The following is a 17,561-nucleotide window of genomic DNA, read 5'->3' on the forward strand; positions in this document are numbered from 1 at the left end:
AGAATTTTTCACCCTCTTCCCCAAGCTATTAATCAATCTTAAGTGTACCCTTCATCTTTTTTTCTTCTCTAAGGCTTTTACTGGTAGCATAATCCTTGTAATCTCAACCGTGGGAAGGCCGAAGTGGATCCTTGAGCCCAATCCAAGGCTGACCTGGGCATTGGCCAGAACCGAGGAGCTTAGAGAAAACACATGCAAGGCGTCTTCCCCTTACATCCTGTTGCTTGGACTTCTTCCTGTTCAAAGTTTTCAGTGGATGCTGAATGATTGATCCTTTGCTTCCACTGAGGAGTGGAGCACTTTAAAATAGATATTTTTTATTCTCTGGTGAGGGTTACCGGAGTTTTCACCCTGCCCGAAGGGTAAATCTGGCTTGCAGTGTTTTTAATCTCTACTTTAAGGGAAGAAGGCAGATGGATGTGTCCAGAGAACCACAGTTGCTTCAGAGACACTAGAATGGGCGAGTCCGGTGGCTGCTGGAAGATGTGGTGGTCTTACATCAGACTTGAAACCCGTCCTTTCTCATTCCCCATATGTCTACCAGTACTTGGGCTACCACTTAGGCCATTGTGGGCTTTGCAGGGACGTGCTGACAAGCAGTTTCCTTACCTTTGCTCATAGACTTGTAAAGCTTATTTTCTCTTAAATCCTCCCACCCCACACTTAACAAGCCCTGGTAGAGTTTGGTGTGTGTGTGTGTGTGTGTGTGTAGGGAGGTTGGTGATGAAAAGTTCGAGAGAGATGAGGTCAATTAAAATGTTGACAGCTCATTTTAGAGTTGTAGTTCAGTGTACATGTGGTGGACCTGCTAGTATTTATTGCCAGCCCTTAAGCAATGAGCGCCCTGGATCTTGGTTTACTAAGTATATACTACCAGGCGAGTCATTTCTCTTCCTGGAGTTTCTCATTTAACACTTTTCCCAAGCTTAATGTGTATTACAAAGTTTGGCCTTTCAGTCTTATTTTTTATGCAGTGGGACGATGATTGCCTCATTATATGCTGTTCCCAAGTTAGAATTGAAAGTTGTTGATTAGGACAGCTCATCCTGAATAAGTTCCAGTTCCTAGGGTTTATGTCCTGCACATTAGAAACTTGTTCGTGTGCTTTTATTGAATTTTTTTCTTTTGTTTAATTTAGACTACCTTCCACTTTGAGTTTTGTGTTTAGGATGTTGAGGTAATAGGATTCCTGACAACCAGAACCACTGAACCCACTACCTAGCACACTATGTATAAATTATGCCTTTTTGATTTTTTTCTGACATTGTCACACCGTAGATCCATGCTTAACTGTGATAATGACATGCATCCCCCCACCCAGCTCCCCTGAGACAGAGTTTTTCTGTGTAGCCCTGGCCATCACAGAACTTGCTCTGTAGACTAGGATGGCCTTGAAATCACAAAGGTCCTGACTCTGCCTCCCCAGTGCTGGGATTAAATTCGTGCATGCGTACTTCTGTGGGGTGTGTGTGTGTGTGTGTGTGTGTGTGTGTGTGTGTGTGTGTGTGTGTGTGTGTGTGTGTGTGAGAGAGAGAGATGTTCACTGCTGGCCACATTAAAGTTGTAACAGTTGAGAAGTCTTGTCTGAATTTCCTTGGGTAAAAAGATTCTAGCCAGCTAAATACCCTTCTGTGCAAATTCAGTTTGCTGTTAGAATTTGCTCTCAGTTACCTGTAATCTGGTAGGTTGGAAGGAGGTTGCTTGTAATGTACTTGAAGGAGGCCTGTAGATTTGTGCCTGCATCAGTTGTACAGCACTGTTTCCTGGCTTCCTTATTTCACATAAACTCCCAAGTATTAGCCATGGTGATGGCTCTAGTGTGGAAGAAAACTATTCAAAAGGTTGTAGCATTATAGTGAGGATACGTGATGACAACAGTAAGTGGGGGGAAACAGCACGTGGCCATGGTTGGGGACGTGCTTAGGCTTTGTGGCTTTTAAATTCTATAGGCAGTATAGTCTGTATGCACTTTGACCCTCTTACCAGTGACATGAGTCATTTATTGCATTATGTATTAACGGCTGACTCACACTGTCTTGAGCTGGGCTCATGATGCATTTACTCTGTTGACCTATTATAAACAGCCTTAGATAAAGAGGGAGCTATATAGATAAAGAGGGAGCTATATAGATAAAGAGGGAGCTATATAGATAAAGAGGGAGCTATATAGGTAAAGAGGGAGCTATATAATTTATGAAGGTGAAAGATGCTACTTCTCAGTTGAGGGGAAAGACCTTCGAAAAGAGCATAAGGAAGGAAGCCTTGGGCTAACTCCCCAGTTTAAGGATGCTTAAGTAGATTCTATGGAAGATGAGGGTGTTCGATCAGTCCAAATGTTTTATTATAAACTTGCAGTGGAAGGAATTTTTAAATATCAGATAGACACACTCATTAAATACACTGATAAAAGTCTTAGAATTCCAATTTGGGGAATGATGTTGGCAACACTTCAAAGTTAATTTGTATATGTTTGTAATTTGATTGGTTATATTCTGTTGCACTCTAGGATTTGAAGGCAAGGTTACCTCGGCTTTTTATTTTGTTTGGTTTTTTTTTTTTTTTTTTTTTTAATATTGAAAGGGACTTCAAGAGATCTGTTAATGCTGGTACCTGAATGTGGCATTTAACATGTCATTGGAAACTGCTTTGAATAAATACTTGAGAAAAGGAATTAAATGATTGCTGTTTTTGTTGTGTGGATGGGTGTGATTATACCGAGCTTAATCACAGTTCTATAAAGCAGGTGTGAGACTGAAGTGAAGCCCTTATTAAATGTGGAGGATGGCCTTTGAGTATTACACTATAGATTCAGCTAAATCAGTAAATAAAACTTTGAAACAAGTTTGTTATAAATTGCTTCTACAATCATGATCTATAAAGCATGCTATTGCCGATCAGTTTTATGTATTAAGACCTATCAGCATGTCCTCTTTAGTACTTGGTTGACTTCATCTTAAGTTACAAGATGCTCTCTGTACTGTTGAACATTTCCAGGACTTATTCTTTCCAGGCAAATTCCATCGGACTGTTTCCATTGTAGAAGCTTCCTTAGAGATTCTTCAAGGGAAGCCTAGAGTGCGCTTTCATGGGGTTTTAATTTGCACTAAATTTTATTTTCGGAACGATCACTTCTGTTTATAATGTAGTGCTTTTGTCTCACAATTAAACTCGTACAGCACTCATGCATCTTTTGCACTGTCTTTTTTTCCCCCCAGTGTAAGCTGTTTTCTTGGACGAGTATCTTTAAATAAAGATCTTGGTTTTAGTTGAGAAGGTAAGAGAACTGTAATGGTTGAACAGCACGTAAGAATTTGAAGTAATGGTTCCTTTGGAAATTTAGAGTCTATACACAAGTAGTCAAAAAATTACATTACACATTGAAGAATCAATGAGTGTGATAGAAAGAGGACCGTTCATGAGAAGGCTGTGGGAGTGGCAGGACTCTCTGGCTGGTGTGTCATTGGGTCACTGTTTAGAGAGCAGTAAATGTAATTAGATGTTTAGCCGCAGCAGCACGGCCAAGGTCTCAGTAGAGGTGAATCCAGGAAACAAGGGCACTTCCGTTTCCTTTTCCTTTTTGAGATAGAGTCTTGCTTGCTATGTATTACTCCTAGGTGCCATGGAATTCATAATGTAGACCAAGCTGTCCTAAACATCACTCTATCCTGCCTCAGCCTCTCCCAAGCACTGGAATTGCACCATTAGCTCAACTTGTTTAGACGAACGTGGGTTATACTTAGTGTTGACCTTGCCAGGGTGCTTTGCAGGTCTTACTGAATGGCCTGTTTGAAATTAGCCCTTTCTTTAAGAAGAAAGAGTGAATAGGTTTTACCATAGTTCACAGGAGCCTTGTGAGTTTTGAGCACGTTGAGTGAGGGTGACTACTTTTGTTTAGTGGATTGTGAAGCTTTTGGTTTTGTACATCGCATGGGAATTGTGTGCAAGACCTGCTGTTTGCACACTGATGTTGGGTAAATTAATCTCCATTCATTTTTCCAGCATAAAATGTTAGGCACTTCTTTGCCTATGGACGTAGTTGAGGCATAGTGAAGGCTTTGGAATTAGCACCTCCTGGCCTCCTCAAGATGTATGGGTCCCAGAGTGTAGCAGGGTCTTGGGAGCCCCGGTGCCTGGTAAGATTTCTGGATCTGCCCTGATGGTGGCTCTTAGCCTTCCTGCTGCTGCAACCTATTCCCCTCCTGTCATGGTGACCCCCACAACCATAAAATCATTTTTGTTGCTACTTCATAGCTAATTTTTGGCACTGTTAGGAATCATAATGTAAAATCTGATATGTACCCATGACTGGGGTCATGACCACAGGTTGAGAAACCACTTTCTCATTCTGGGAGACAGAAGTGGATAACCTGAGTTCAGGGGCACATAGGAAAACCCTCCTTCAAGATGTCTGAGTATAATGCTGGAGCCTGGGAGCCACACTTCACTTCCTTACTGCGTGTTCTGTATGGAGCTTATACGTGAGAAAGTGGCTGATGCGAGTGCCTCTGCTGGGCACAGGATAGAGGAACATGAAGCGGTACGGTTAACACCATCAGCACAGGACAAGTGCCCTGGGCACTCAGGAGCCCTGCCTTTGCTTCTGTAGGTCTGAGGTTGCCTGAGTTGTGAAACTTACAGAATGCTGGCAAAGAAGTCTTGTGTTGCTGGTTGAACTGGAAAGGAGAGCTGAAGGGAAGAGCTCGAGAGTTTTACAATTTCAGGTCACTGGATAGCTAAGCTCCATGTACTAAAACTAGAAAGGAAGTCAACGTGAGCAGGTTTGTGAAGAGAAGAAGACAGCCGAGTTAGGGAATTTAAAGTTTGAGGTGCTTGCATGGTGTCCGAGTGACTGTAGTAGGTGGGAGTTGAAAAGCTAGTGTAGGGGGAGCAATGGGGCATGAAGAAAAGCACCCTGGGGAATCAGAGAGAACCAAAACCTGGGCTGCCGTAGACTGAATGACCGCATGATTCTGTTTCCCAAGGCCTACTGTCCCTCCAGCAGCGTCCAGTCTTTGTTGGTTTCCTTCCTCTTACTAGTCCAACGGTCTGTGGGACAACGTGGGCTTCTGTCGTCCAGGGTAGATGATGGAAATCGTCTTAGAGTTGATGGAAAGACTAAGAGTCTCAATTGCCGGGGTTGGGGATTTAGATCAGTGGTAGAGCCCTGCCTAGGAAGCGCAAGGCCCTGGGTTCGGTCCCCAGCTCCAAAAAAAACAAAGAACCAAAAAAAAAAAAAAAAAAAAAAAAAGAGTCTCAATTGCCAGCACATTGTGCGCTCAATAATTTGTCACTGCTCACTGCTGACTGCTGCTTCTCACTACTGGTCAAATGGAGCTTGTACAGTCCAGATCCCAGCTCCTTTGTAACTTAGGACATCTAGTGACTTGTGCCTGTCTTGGCCATTCCTTGAATTTCCTCTCCGCTGTGCAGTATGCTACTTAGGTAGATGCTGTTTGATCACATCGGTGTCCTTTCCCCTACTTTCCTTAACTTTCCTTAGGATTAAGGAGATCCTAATGCGAGCTTTTCTTAGGACTATAGCCACTTTTATGTACAGACATCATTCTGCTGCTGAATGAGGTCTCTGTGGTAATGGTCCAAGCTGCTTGGAGCAGAGCAGGGGCACAGCTAGTTTGAGACCTAAATGAACGAGGTCTGTGACGCCCTGATACTTCTTGCTAAGGTTTCTTGTGGCAGCCTAAGCACAAAAGCTAGTAAGAGAATCATTTCTAAACAGTGCTTTCCGTCCTCCAGATTCCTTCAACCTGTACGTTCACGTTATCTTGAAAAACCCTTCAATTCTGCTTGATTGTGCAAGAAAGCATTGAGACTCCTTCAACCTGGAGTCAGGGCAACAACCTGTGCTTTTACTGTACCGTGTATTAGAGATGAGCTTAAAAAACTCAAAATTCAAGACGGGCTACATAGCTCAGGGATAGCGTTTGCTTGGTATGTACAAGGTCTTAGGTTCGACCTCTAACTCCCACCTCCTAAAAGTCACTGTTCTTTGAGGCTTTTGACTCTTGGCTTTCTAATATGTAAAATGAGGCAACTAGGCTAGTTGATGTTGAAATGCTTACCTTCCTAGTAATAATTATGCTAATGTGTACTATTAGAAGCTACATGTTTTATATACAGAACTATAAACCACTTTGCCATTAGCCAGCTTCGTATGGTTTCAGAAATAATGTTAGTATGTGATGATTTTTCTTACTGTTAGAATTCTTTCACCTAAAAACAATGTGCCAGACAATAGACTGTACCGATTGTCTATCTGACCCAAGCTAAGGCGTCAGTCAGTACACTCATCACTGAAATGGATCCTGCGGCTGGATAGAAGTGAGTACTTGATTCGGGAAATATCAGTTTTGAAGCTCTGTGATCTTAAGGATTTCTTTTCCTCATCTAAAACAAATATCCACATGAGGGCTTTTATGTGCCTACAGTGACCTATAATCTTCAGCTTAGGCCGCTATACATAAAGGTCTTTTATTAGTGTCACAGTACAGTGTAGTGATGCGCTATTCACCGAGCCATTACTATGTTGTAAGAGGCACTACTGAGCTGCAACCTTTCCCCCGGGCACGTAGACTACTGAGATTATGTATTGTGAATGATATGTGCTTCTTTTTTTAAAAAAAGTATATTTATATAAGTACACTGTAGCTGTCTGCAGACACACCAGAAGAGGGCATCAGACCCCATTACAGATGGTTGTGAGCCACCATGTGGTTGCTGGGATTTGAACTCAGGACCTCTGGAAGAACAGTCAGTGCTCTTAACCACTGAGCCATCTCTCCAGCCCCTGGTATGTGTTTCTTTAGTTGGAGGGATAAAGTGGGTGTTGGAAGTGCTGGCCGCTGATCATCACCACAGTTCTCTAAAGCATCATCCGCACTACGTCATTTCCGTTTGTATTTTATTTTTTGTCTCTATATAACCCTGATTGGTGTGAAACCCAGTGTGTGGACCAGGCTGGCCTCAAGCTCAGAGAGATTGCCTGCCTCTTCTTCCTAAGAAGAGGGACTGGGGACTAAGGGAATGTAGCACCACGCCTAGATTACTTTTCTATTTTCTTTTTTTTTTTTTTTTTTTTTTTTTTTGGAGCTGGGGACCGAACCCAGGGCCTTGCGCTTGCTAGGCAAGCGCTCTACCACTGAGCTAAATTCCCAACCCCTCTGTTTTCTTTAAAACACTACATAGCCCAGATTGACAACTGCCTTCCCCCAAACCCCCCAAATCTGCTCAGACTTGCAAAAGCTGTACTTAGTGCATGCATAAAACTAGATGATTTTTAAAACGTTTAAGACCTGGAATGGGTGAGATGGCTCAGTGGGGAAAGGGACTTGCTGCCGAGTTTGATGAGCTGAGTTCAATCCCTGAAATGGACCTGGTGGGAGATGAGAACCAGCTCTCATCAAGCTATCCCTTGACCTCCACAGACACACTGGCATATGCATGCAGGCGCAGGTGCACAGTGGACAGATGCTACAGGGAAAAGAGCTTAGTTTCCGTGTGGAGAACACCGCTCCACACACCCCTGCCCCCCGTTAGTAACTGCTGAGTAGAGCAAGAGTGGGAAGGTCTCAGTGACGGGAGATTGCTGTGAGCCATGCTGTAAGCAACAGCAAAGGCTGTCGGGTAGTGAGAGGACAAAGCCTCTGACCTGGGAGAGAATGTGGCCTAGTAGGTTTTCGATCCTTCCACAAGGAATTGCCTCCTATAAAACACAATGGTTTGCATTTTCATTCCAAATGAAACTATGTGAAAGATAAAACTATGCACTCATGTGAAAACTCTCATTTCTAAGGATATTTTAGGGTTAATTGTAGATTTCTGTATGATTATCAATAATTAATGGCATTAATCCATTAACCCACTATTAATAAGATTTAGATGACATTTACTTTGTTGAATTCAATTGGTATCAGCTCCCAGGTAAGGAACAGGACATGATGTATCTTGTCCCGAGACACAGACATGACATATGTAACTTGTCCCGAGACACAGACATGACATATGTAACTTGTCCCGAGACACAGACATGATGTGTGTAATTTGTCCCAAGACACAGACATGACATATGTAATTTGTCCCGAGACATAGACATGACATATGTAATTTGTCCCGAGACACAGACATGACGTATATATCTTGTCCCGAGACACAGACACGACATATGTAACTTGTCCCGAGACATAGACATGACATATGTATCTTGTCCCGAGACACAGACATGACATATGTATCTTATCCCGAGACACAGACATGACATATGTTAACTTGTCCCGAGACACATAGAAAGAGCTGAGTTGAGCTTCAGGAGTAATGCAAGGGTTTGTGCTTTTCCAAATTTCTACTTTTTGAAACAAGTTCTCACACTATAAGTAAGCCTAGGTTTGCGCTGGAGAACACTATGGAACTAGGGGTGGCCTTGAACTCACAGCAGTCCTGCTTCAGCTTTGGGGTTAGCGTGTAATCCCTCCAATGATGGGAATGCAGGCATGAGTCTCCTGTTCTGAGCAGGATGTTAGAGATGGGCTAGCCACCATCTCAGATCTGCCCACCGAGCCTCCTGAGTGCCGGGGGAAAGGTGCACACCAGGGCTCAGCCTTCCAGAGGGGGAGGCCATGGAGGAAGCACATCAGTGCACAGCAGTGTTGGGAAATCAAGGCACAGAAACAGGAAGGGGTTAGAAGATGAAGGGCCAGGAAAAGCTCCATCCTCTTCCCCCATTTCTACCACTGAGCGAGCTCACAGCTATGGGGTGCAGAGCTCTGTAATGCCACACAACACTTTATTGGTCAGGTGGGTATTACGTGTGCACTCAAGAGGATGATAATGATTGACAGGGGGATGGCAAGGGTGGTGACTACGATCTTGAAGCACTTCCACCATGTCCTCTTGGGCATCTTCTTGCTGTTTTCAAGTTCTTCAGCCTGAAACAAAACACACAAACTCCCAAGTTTCTATTTCTGAACTTAATGTTAGCAGCACATACTGATTAAAACCATTCGAAAGGGTAGATTTAGTTAATGTTAGCAGCACATACTGATTAAAACCATCCAAAAGGATAGATTTAGTTAATGTTAGCAGCACATACTGATTAAAACCATTCGAAAGGATAGATTTAGTTAATGTTAGCAGCACACACTGATTAAAACCATTCGAAAGGGTAGACTTAGTTTACTTTTAACCAATTCCGACAGTGGTCAGTGGGACCCGGAGGTTTGTAAGGAGAAGCGAGCGCCACATTTCAGGCGCCTGTGCAAAGCTGTGACTGTCAGCGTTGGCACCTTCACCACCTTCCTGTCTTCATTTTTTTGTGCTTTTACTGAATTAATTACCATGTACTGAGAGTTCTGATCTTGATTTAAATTCTACCACAGTTCTGTCCTAGACCCCTTCCTCTCAATTCTTCAAGATTTATTTGCCTGTGTGTGGCATGGAATTCCCAGGAGCTGAAGTTATAGGTGGTTCTGGGAACACAGCTTAGGTCCTCTGGAGGAGCTGCAAGCAGGCTTAACTGCTAAGCTGTCTCTCCAGTCCCCTTGCTTTCGATGCTTTATTTTCTAGTTAATCAGTAAGTAAATGTCATATGATGTTTGTCTTAGGGTTTCCACTGCTGTGAAGAGACACCATGACCAAGGCAACTCTTATAAGGACAACATTTAATTGGGGCTGGCTTACAGGTTCAGAGGTTTAGTCTATTATCATCATGGTGGGAGCCTGGCAGCATCCAGGCAGGCATGGGCTGGAGAAGGAGCTGAGAGTTTTTGATCTGAAGGCAGCAGAAAGACACTATAGACCACACTGGAGCATGGGAGACCTCAAAGCCCACCCACCACAGTGACACACTTCCTCCAACAAGGCCACACCTCCTAATAGTGCCCCTCTCTGAGCCAAGCATTGAAACATGTGAGTCTATGGGAGCCATGCTTATTGAGACCCCCACACTGGACAATCTCCTGAGTACTCCTCAGGACCTCTGGAAGAGCAGTCAGTGCTCTTAACCACTGAGCCATCTCTCCAGCCCCTGGTATGTGTTTCTTTAGTTGGAGGGATAAGGTGGGTTTTACAGCAGTGAAGAAAATAAGGCAGAGGCTTTAGTTAAGGTTTTATAAGTGATGGGGCTAGAATTGAAATCTAGAACTGAGTGACTCCACAAACCGGGAAAATAGAAACATTTAACTAGACTCTGCAACTCTCTTCGGTAATGTTTTCCCTCCCTCCCCTCCCCTTCCCTCCGTTCTTTTCCTTTTTCTTTCTTCTTCTCCTTCCCCAACCCCCTGGAGTGTTTCTCTGTGTCCCTGAACTTTCTCTATAGATCAAGCCTGCCTCGAACTCACAGAGACCCTCTTGCCTCTGCTTCCTGAGTGCTGGGATTAAGCTGAGCCTGCTTCCTAGGCTGGTAATTTGCTAATTCATAGACTGATATATGTGGTTTGAAACCCAGAGCCTACAGCCCGTACGAGCCAAGCCAGTGTGGCGGGCCCTCTCCCACCCCTGGGCCTCTCGGAAGTCAGTAACTTCAGGTTTGGAGGTTTTGTAGAGCCTTGGGCTTCTCCATCTTGAGCTTTTTTCTTGGAGGTAATTATTTTTGTTTGTTTTGTATGGCACCATATCCGTCATATATAAAATAGTGGTTCTCAACTGGAAGGCAATTTTTGCCACCCAGAAAACAACTTATGTTGCAAACATCCCTCAACAAATCTCTAAGGCCAAGTATCTCGAGGCTGTGGAACCACAGTATAGAACGGTGTTTGCTGTACAGTAGGCTCAGCCGACTGTAGGATGGCCTAATTCAGGTGTGCATTCTCTCCTGCGTCTGCTTCCTGTGCTTTTCTACAGAGCACTGGCCACCTCCCTTTTCTTGTTGTCAGCCTTGGACAAGAACTCATCTCTAAGCGCTGTATTTCCTTCCGGAAGTCTTCCTCGGCAAGTGGAGTGTTGTCAGTGTTCCCTCAGCCGCTCGCTGCACCGACTTGAAGGTCTGTTGTTTAGGCTAATAATCTTATTAACTTAGAAATATGTTGGTTTCTCTAAAGCTATTACTGTGCCCACTATTGCTGGCTCTGTACCTGTTATAAACACTTTTGTTAGTTTTCTACCTGTTCTCCATTAATCCATGTCCAGAGACTCCGAAGAAATAAAAATCCCTCTTTATCTGTTATTCAGGTGCTGGTTCCCTTCGCTTCATCCCGACTAGGGCTCAACTGTCTGCTAACTATGTATCGTATATATTTATTTCTGATTTATCTGTACTCATGAGCTCACATGCTATATCCTGTGTGCTCTCCTTCTGCTCTGTGGGGTCCAGAGATCAAACTTAGCTTGTCATGCACAGTGGGGATGTCTCTGCCGCCTGAGTCATCTCTCTGGCCCATTAACAGTCTTTTGACCTGTCCCAATCTGGTTTGGCTGGCTAGTTTGTTATACGTTTTGACTTTTGATTTTTGCTGTTGCTGCACTCAATATTCACTCCAAATGGCGGATTTCAAGTAGGTGTTTGGTTACCAAGGAACCAGATAACGTGACCGCGTATCTATCTCTTTCTATCTCGGGACTTCAGGCTTTTCATCTGCCAGTCACGTGCGCCTACTTGAAAGACTGCCTTTAGGGTTTCTTTCGGTGCAGATACTAAGACCTAGCCTCTGACATCTCCTGACCACGGTATGGGTCTCTTCCGTCACACAGAACTGTTGCTGGGAAGAGTCTTCCAACCCCGGACTCCATCTCTCAGGCTCCTCTCTCTGACACATGCTGTACATCTGCAGGCAGTCGAGAAACTAGCTCTTCCTAGTCAGAGATGAAGAAAGCCAGGCTCCTACTTCTGGGCTGCTTAGGAAGAAAAGGTGCGCCCTCTAGCTGCCGTCTTGTGTCCCCTCGTGTGTGCGTCTTAATCTCAGCTGGTTTGTCTGAGACTCCCTGAGCGTGAACCTCAGCCCCCCACGCAGCCCCATTTCCACTCAGACAAAATGGAAGAAACAATCTCGAGCCAGGAGAAAGTGCCAAACTGCAGGCACAAGTGCACATGGGTGGGAAAGGAGCTGCTCGAAGAAAGAAGGTGATTCACAGAACAGCCACAGCAGACGATAAAAACCTGCAGTTCTCCTTAAAGAAGCCAGGGGTAAACAACATCCCTGGTATTGAAGAGGTGAACGTGTTTGCAAACAAAGGAACAGTGACAGGTTTTAACAACCCTAAAGTTCAGGCATCTTTGGCAGCAAACACCTTCCCCATGACAGGCCGTGCTGGGACAAAGCAGCTGACAGAAATGCTTTCTTCCCAGCGTCCTCAGCCAGCGCGCTGCGGACAGTCTGACTGGTTAGAGGAGACCAGCTCTGCCCGAACAATCTGTGGATGGAGAGCACCCCTTGCTCCTGGAGAGGAGGCTGAGGAAGTTCCAGATCTGGTGGAGAATACTGATGGAGCTTCAAGGACGAGGCAAACTGACTTAAGGCAATGTCTGAAGACGGCGACACTTGCAGAAATTCCAGGGACTGCTGTTTTATATCAAGGCTGCTTTAATAATTCTTTTGTTTATGGGCCTGAGAAAATCTTTTAAACTCCAAGACCCCTGGACACTGCAGCTCTTTTCAGCTTTTACCTATACCTAATTCATTCTTTGTAGCAAATTAAGCTGAAGAATCCTAGGAATAAAGTTTGGAAAAGGTTAATATGATTCTTTGCCTACTACAAAAAAAGGCGTCTTTTCCACTCGCTGTTGAACAAACTGCTCTGTGATAGTGAAAGGTTCTACTCTGTCATTCAGGCTCCATCTCCCCTCCAGGCCTCTGACAAACCTGTAGTCACACTCAGTGGTCAATGACCAAGGCCAGAAACAGCCAGGGATGGAGACCTTAGGTGGGGAGTGAATGTGACAAGAATAGACTCCAGGAAGACAGCTCCTTTAATGAGGGAACAAAGGCTATTTTAACCTTTAGGGCAGGAGAAGGGCTATAGGGTGAGTGAACATCATTGGCCAGGGTCAGGATGCCTCATTTGCATAAGAGGGATTCCAGGTACTGCTCACATGATCTTATAAGGGGAGAGGAAGCTTAACCTGGGTACCTACAGGACCTCCTTTAATGAGGCAAGGGTAGGGGCACAGGGCTATGTGTGCTGCGACAGGCAGGCCTAGGGCAGGGTCCAGGGATCGATCCTATTCCTGCCATTCACAAGATTTCTGAGGTTTGAGCCTGACTCAACCCCACTATTGCTCAGGACAGGTTCCCTACAGCTCCATGGCCCCCCAGCCCCACGGTTCTTAGGCACAAGGCACTGTAGTGGCACAGAAAGTAAAGAGCCTGGACTGTCAAGGCTGACCACAGAAAGCTTCCCTCAGGCTCTCAGACAGCAAGAGCAAGTCCATGGATATTCACCACTAGGGTTCCGAGGCTGCTGCATTAGCTGCTGGCTCTCCCACACTGAAGTGGGAGAGAGCACAGCCTGGACTGATGTGATTGATGGCTCAGTGGTTAGGAGCTCACACTGTCCCTGCAGAGGACCTAAGCCTAGATCCCAGCACCCACAGCAGGCAACTTCCCTCTTCTGGCCTCTGTAGGTACCTGCACTCATGTGCACAGACAGCACACATGAACACATAATTAAGAACAGTTTTAAAAAGATGAGCCGTACTTGTTACAAACTCTAAAAGCACATATCATGCTGGACAAATGCTTCCTAAACTCACATGCAACAACACTGAGACCCTACGTGGTCTGTCCCGGTAGAAAGGCTGGACAAGAGAAGGGCTGGCGCTCTGTGGGTGCGGCTCACAGCTGCAGCGGGTGGAGGCACTGAGGAACAGGGCCATCCGTCCCCGCCTCTTCTGGATTCCTCCTTCCACCGATGCGCACTGGCCTCCCTCCTGGGCCTTGGTCCTTCCTTTCTGAGCACCATTTGCTCACCATCAGCTTCTTCTCTGTTGCTGGTATTTTCATCCCTCTTTTTATTTAATTTATTTTTATTATTTTTAATATCTATGCTTTAATCAGATTAGTTTCATGAACAAATAAAATAACACATTAGAGAAAAAAGGCCTTAAACATAGCTGTATTTATATCCCACAATTTGCTCAAATACTGGTTTTCTTATAAACTTTCTACAGGCTGTTTTTAAACAAATTCTTCACATCTCACGATGACTCCGTACTTACGGAACTTCAGGGAGATATTTCTGTTTCTAATAGCTTAATCTGCACTAATGGGGTGGCATGTATCACACGCGTCCATGAGGGGTTCTAACAGGACACTGAGTGACTTTTCTGACGGGACCGTCCCTCCGATGCTGATGGTAGTGCATCTGAAAGAAGGGACTGCAGGCCTGGGTCACTGCTCTCTGCGTCCTCCAGTTCTTCTGTCATCTTCCCAGTTAATGTGGGATCTTGTGACTCTGAGGTTAGAAGCCAAAATATTCCTTTGAAGCTTAGAAAAGTCTGGCTTTACTGGTGGGTTTTCAGTATATTCATTATTTACACAGTAGCCAACTCTAATAATCCTTGGCCTCTGTAGGTGCCAATACAGCTGCTACCCCCGCACCGCGCCTGCATCTGAGATGAGCCCCGCATGCGGTGCGTCAGCCGGAAACGCAAACGCCTTCCTGCAGGAACAGGACCCACTAAAACAGACTCTAAACTTGATTGTATTCCTCACTTTCAGCAGAGCCCACGGAGATAATTTTCCACTCCAAGTCTTCAGCCAGGTCCTCGATGCACTCGAAGGTGATCTCGAACAGGAACGGCTTGTAGAAAGGCGCCGGGCTACCCAGCACTACACTGTTCACCTGAACCTTCGCCATCATTCGAAGAAAACAAACAATGCGGCCCGGGCTCCGGGCTCCACTGAGTCCCACGCGGCCGCTCTGAGAGCGCAGACCCCACGCCGGCGTCGTGCAGCTGCGACTTGAGAAACGTTTTTTCCTTTTAATTTACACAGCAGCACTCCACAGTATTTTGCAGCTTTCCCACCTCACTAAACTACGGCCCATTCTGCTCTGCTAACTAGCAGCGTTGCCGCGATTGGCTGCTTCGTCCCTCTTTTTAAAAGACGTTGTTTGGGATGCCCCACTTTGAGGAGCATCGAAAGATTGGATATGATTTTGACTTTCTGCCGCAAACAATAGAAGACTGGAGGCCAATGGATTAAAAATTCACATTAAGCTGGGTATGGTCGGGGCACGCCTTTAATCCCAGCACTCAGGAGCAGAGGCAGGTAGATCTCTGTGCGTTTGAGGACAGCCTGGTCTACAAAGGGAGTTCCAGGACATCCAGGACCAGAACACAAAGAAGCCCTGTCTTTTTTTTTTTTTTCTTTTTTTCGGAGCTGGGGACCGAACCCAGGGCCTTGTGCTTGCTAGGCAAGCGCTCTACCACTGAGCTAAATCCCCAACCCAAGAAGCCCTGTCTTAAAAAACAAAAACAAAAACAAACAAACAAACAAACAAAACAAAACTAAATAAGGGCTGGAGAGATGGTTCAGTGGTTAAGATCACAGACTGCTCTTCCAGAGGTCCTGAGTTCAGTTCCCAGCAACCACGTGGTGGCTCACAATCTGTAATGGGATCTGATGCCCTCTTCTGGTGTGTCTGAGGACAGCTACAGTGTACTCATATACATAAAATAAATAAACCTTTAAGAATATTTTTAAGGGGTTGGGGATTTGGCTCAGTGGTAGAGCGCTTGCCTAGCAAGCGCAAGGCCCTGGGTTCGGTCCCCAGCTCCAAAAAAAAGAAAAAAAAAGAAAAAAAAAAGAATATTTTTAAAAACCTAAATAAATAGTAAATAAAATAAAAATAAAATTAATTAAAAATAAATCAAATTGCACATTAAGTTTACCCAGCCCAAAAACAATCTTGTTCAAAGCGACAAAGAACTTGAACGATCACTTATGTAATCTGGGGACAATGATTCCCAAGGATACGAGAAGGCCCTTGGTACCACTGTCCCTCAGGTCATCTGAAATAACACGGGTTCTTACACTCACAACAGTAGCAACGCCAGGAAGAATAATGTTGGAAGTGATAAGACAGAAGGCCAGGTGATTCAGTGACTGTGGAAAATGGATGGGCAGTTAGACAATTACCACAGGAGTCAGCAATTGGGCTCCCACCTGTAGACAATCGGGCCCGGATGTGGCGGTGCGTGCCTTTAGTTCTGGCACTCTGGAGACAGGCAGGTAAGCAGACAGGCAAATCTCTATGAGTCTGAGGCCAGCCTGGCCTATATAGCAAGTTTCAGGATAGCCAGGGCTACATAGAGAGACCCTGCCTTAATAAGATGATCTGAAACTATTTTCAATTTTGAAGAAAGTCCTGTAAAAATGAACTCGTGGGATCAACAAGATGGGTCAGGAGTTGATGGTTCTCGCCACCAAGTCTGGCAGCCCGAATTTGATCTCCAGAGCCCATATGACAGAAAGAAGGAACTGGCTTACACACGTGCGCGCGCGCATACACACACACACACACACACACACACACACACACACACACACACACACACTCTGTATTAAATATGTGCCTTATAGGACTTTTATTATTCACTACAGAGGATGCAGGCCAGATGACTACCATCCTGGCAGTTGGGAGGCTGAGTTGGAGGAATGCTGAGCGTGAGGCTGCACGGTGAGACCACACCATGACAAACCAAGAACTGCATATCAGTGCCGCGGGCAACAACCTGCCCTAGCATTTGCAAGGCCTTGGGTTTGATTCTAGCACCACAAAACAAAACAGCACAAAATGTTTATCAGTTCCATTAATGGATAAGCAAATTAGGGCATATGGAATGCTAAGAGAGTGGAATATACTTCAGTAAGGAGAAGAGCAGTAAAGAGTTATTCATGCTTCAACATTAAGTTCAGGTCTACGGCGCTACAGGGAAAAGAAGACAAGTAGGAAAGTTCATATATGGTTCAGGATACACAGAGTGTGCACAAGCCCATGGAGACAGAAGGCGGTCTCCTCTGGGCTGGGGAGAGACTAAGTGCTGGGCTTCTTTAGGGGAGGTGAGAATGTTCTGGAACGAGATAGAAGTGATGGGTAGACAGCACTGTAAGTGTAACTATATTGAACTATATACTTCAAAATGCTAACTTTATAGTAAGTGCGTTACCTTCATTTGGGAACAATATTTTGGAGTCTGGAGAGATGACTCAGTGGCACTCTCAGAACTCATACTGCCCACATCCAGCACACTCTGTGTTACTCCAGCTCTGAGTGGCCACGGATGGGATGGGACCACTGGGCTTCCTAGCTTCCTGTCTAACTGAGCCCGAGGCTCAGGGAGAAACCTTCCTCATGGGAGCAGAAGGAGAGGGACAGAGCACGGCTGGTGGCCTCTTCTGGTTCTTTGTGTGCACAGGTGCACACACTGACACATGCACATACAAATAATAAATTAATAAAAATTCTACCCTGTAGGAGAGATCTGAGAAGTATGCAGGCCTCTATTCAAGCCACTTGCTTCCAGAAAGTTATATCACAAAAGGTTAGAAATGAAAAATAAGCCTGCCCACGGGCACAGCCTAGACCAGATTCCATGGAAATATGTCACGTGG

General features: G+C 45.1%; 1 protein-coding gene and 2 pseudogenes across 4 annotated transcripts in view; 1 reads left to right on the forward strand and 2 right to left on the reverse strand.

The window, feature by feature from the left end:
* Window positions 1-8,776: 8,776 nt before the first annotated feature.
* Window positions 8,777-17,561, reverse strand: part of Vamp9 (vesicle-associated membrane protein 9) — a 36,592-nt gene continuing 27,807 nt past the window's right edge. For all 4 annotated transcript variants that reach the window (XM_087584662.1, XM_087584660.1, XM_087584659.1 and 1 more), the window contains one exon: window positions 8,777-8,939. In XM_087584662.1, coding sequence (XP_087440788.1) covers window positions 8,805-8,939 — 135 coding nt within the window. In that variant the 3' untranslated portion in view covers window positions 8,777-8,804. The remainder of the gene's footprint in view (window positions 8,940-17,561) is intronic.
* LOC134481710 (transcription factor BTF3-like) lies at window positions 11,899-12,568 on the forward strand (annotated as a pseudogene).
* Window positions 14,117-14,893, reverse strand: LOC148001219 (histone chaperone ASF1A pseudogene; annotated as a pseudogene).

Source organism: Rattus norvegicus, chromosome 14 (assembly GCF_021556685.1).
Source record: "Rattus norvegicus strain SHRSP/BbbUtx chromosome 14, alternate assembly SHRSP_T2T, whole genome shotgun sequence".
Classification (NCBI taxonomy): domain Eukaryota; kingdom Metazoa; phylum Chordata; class Mammalia; order Rodentia; family Muridae; genus Rattus; species Rattus norvegicus.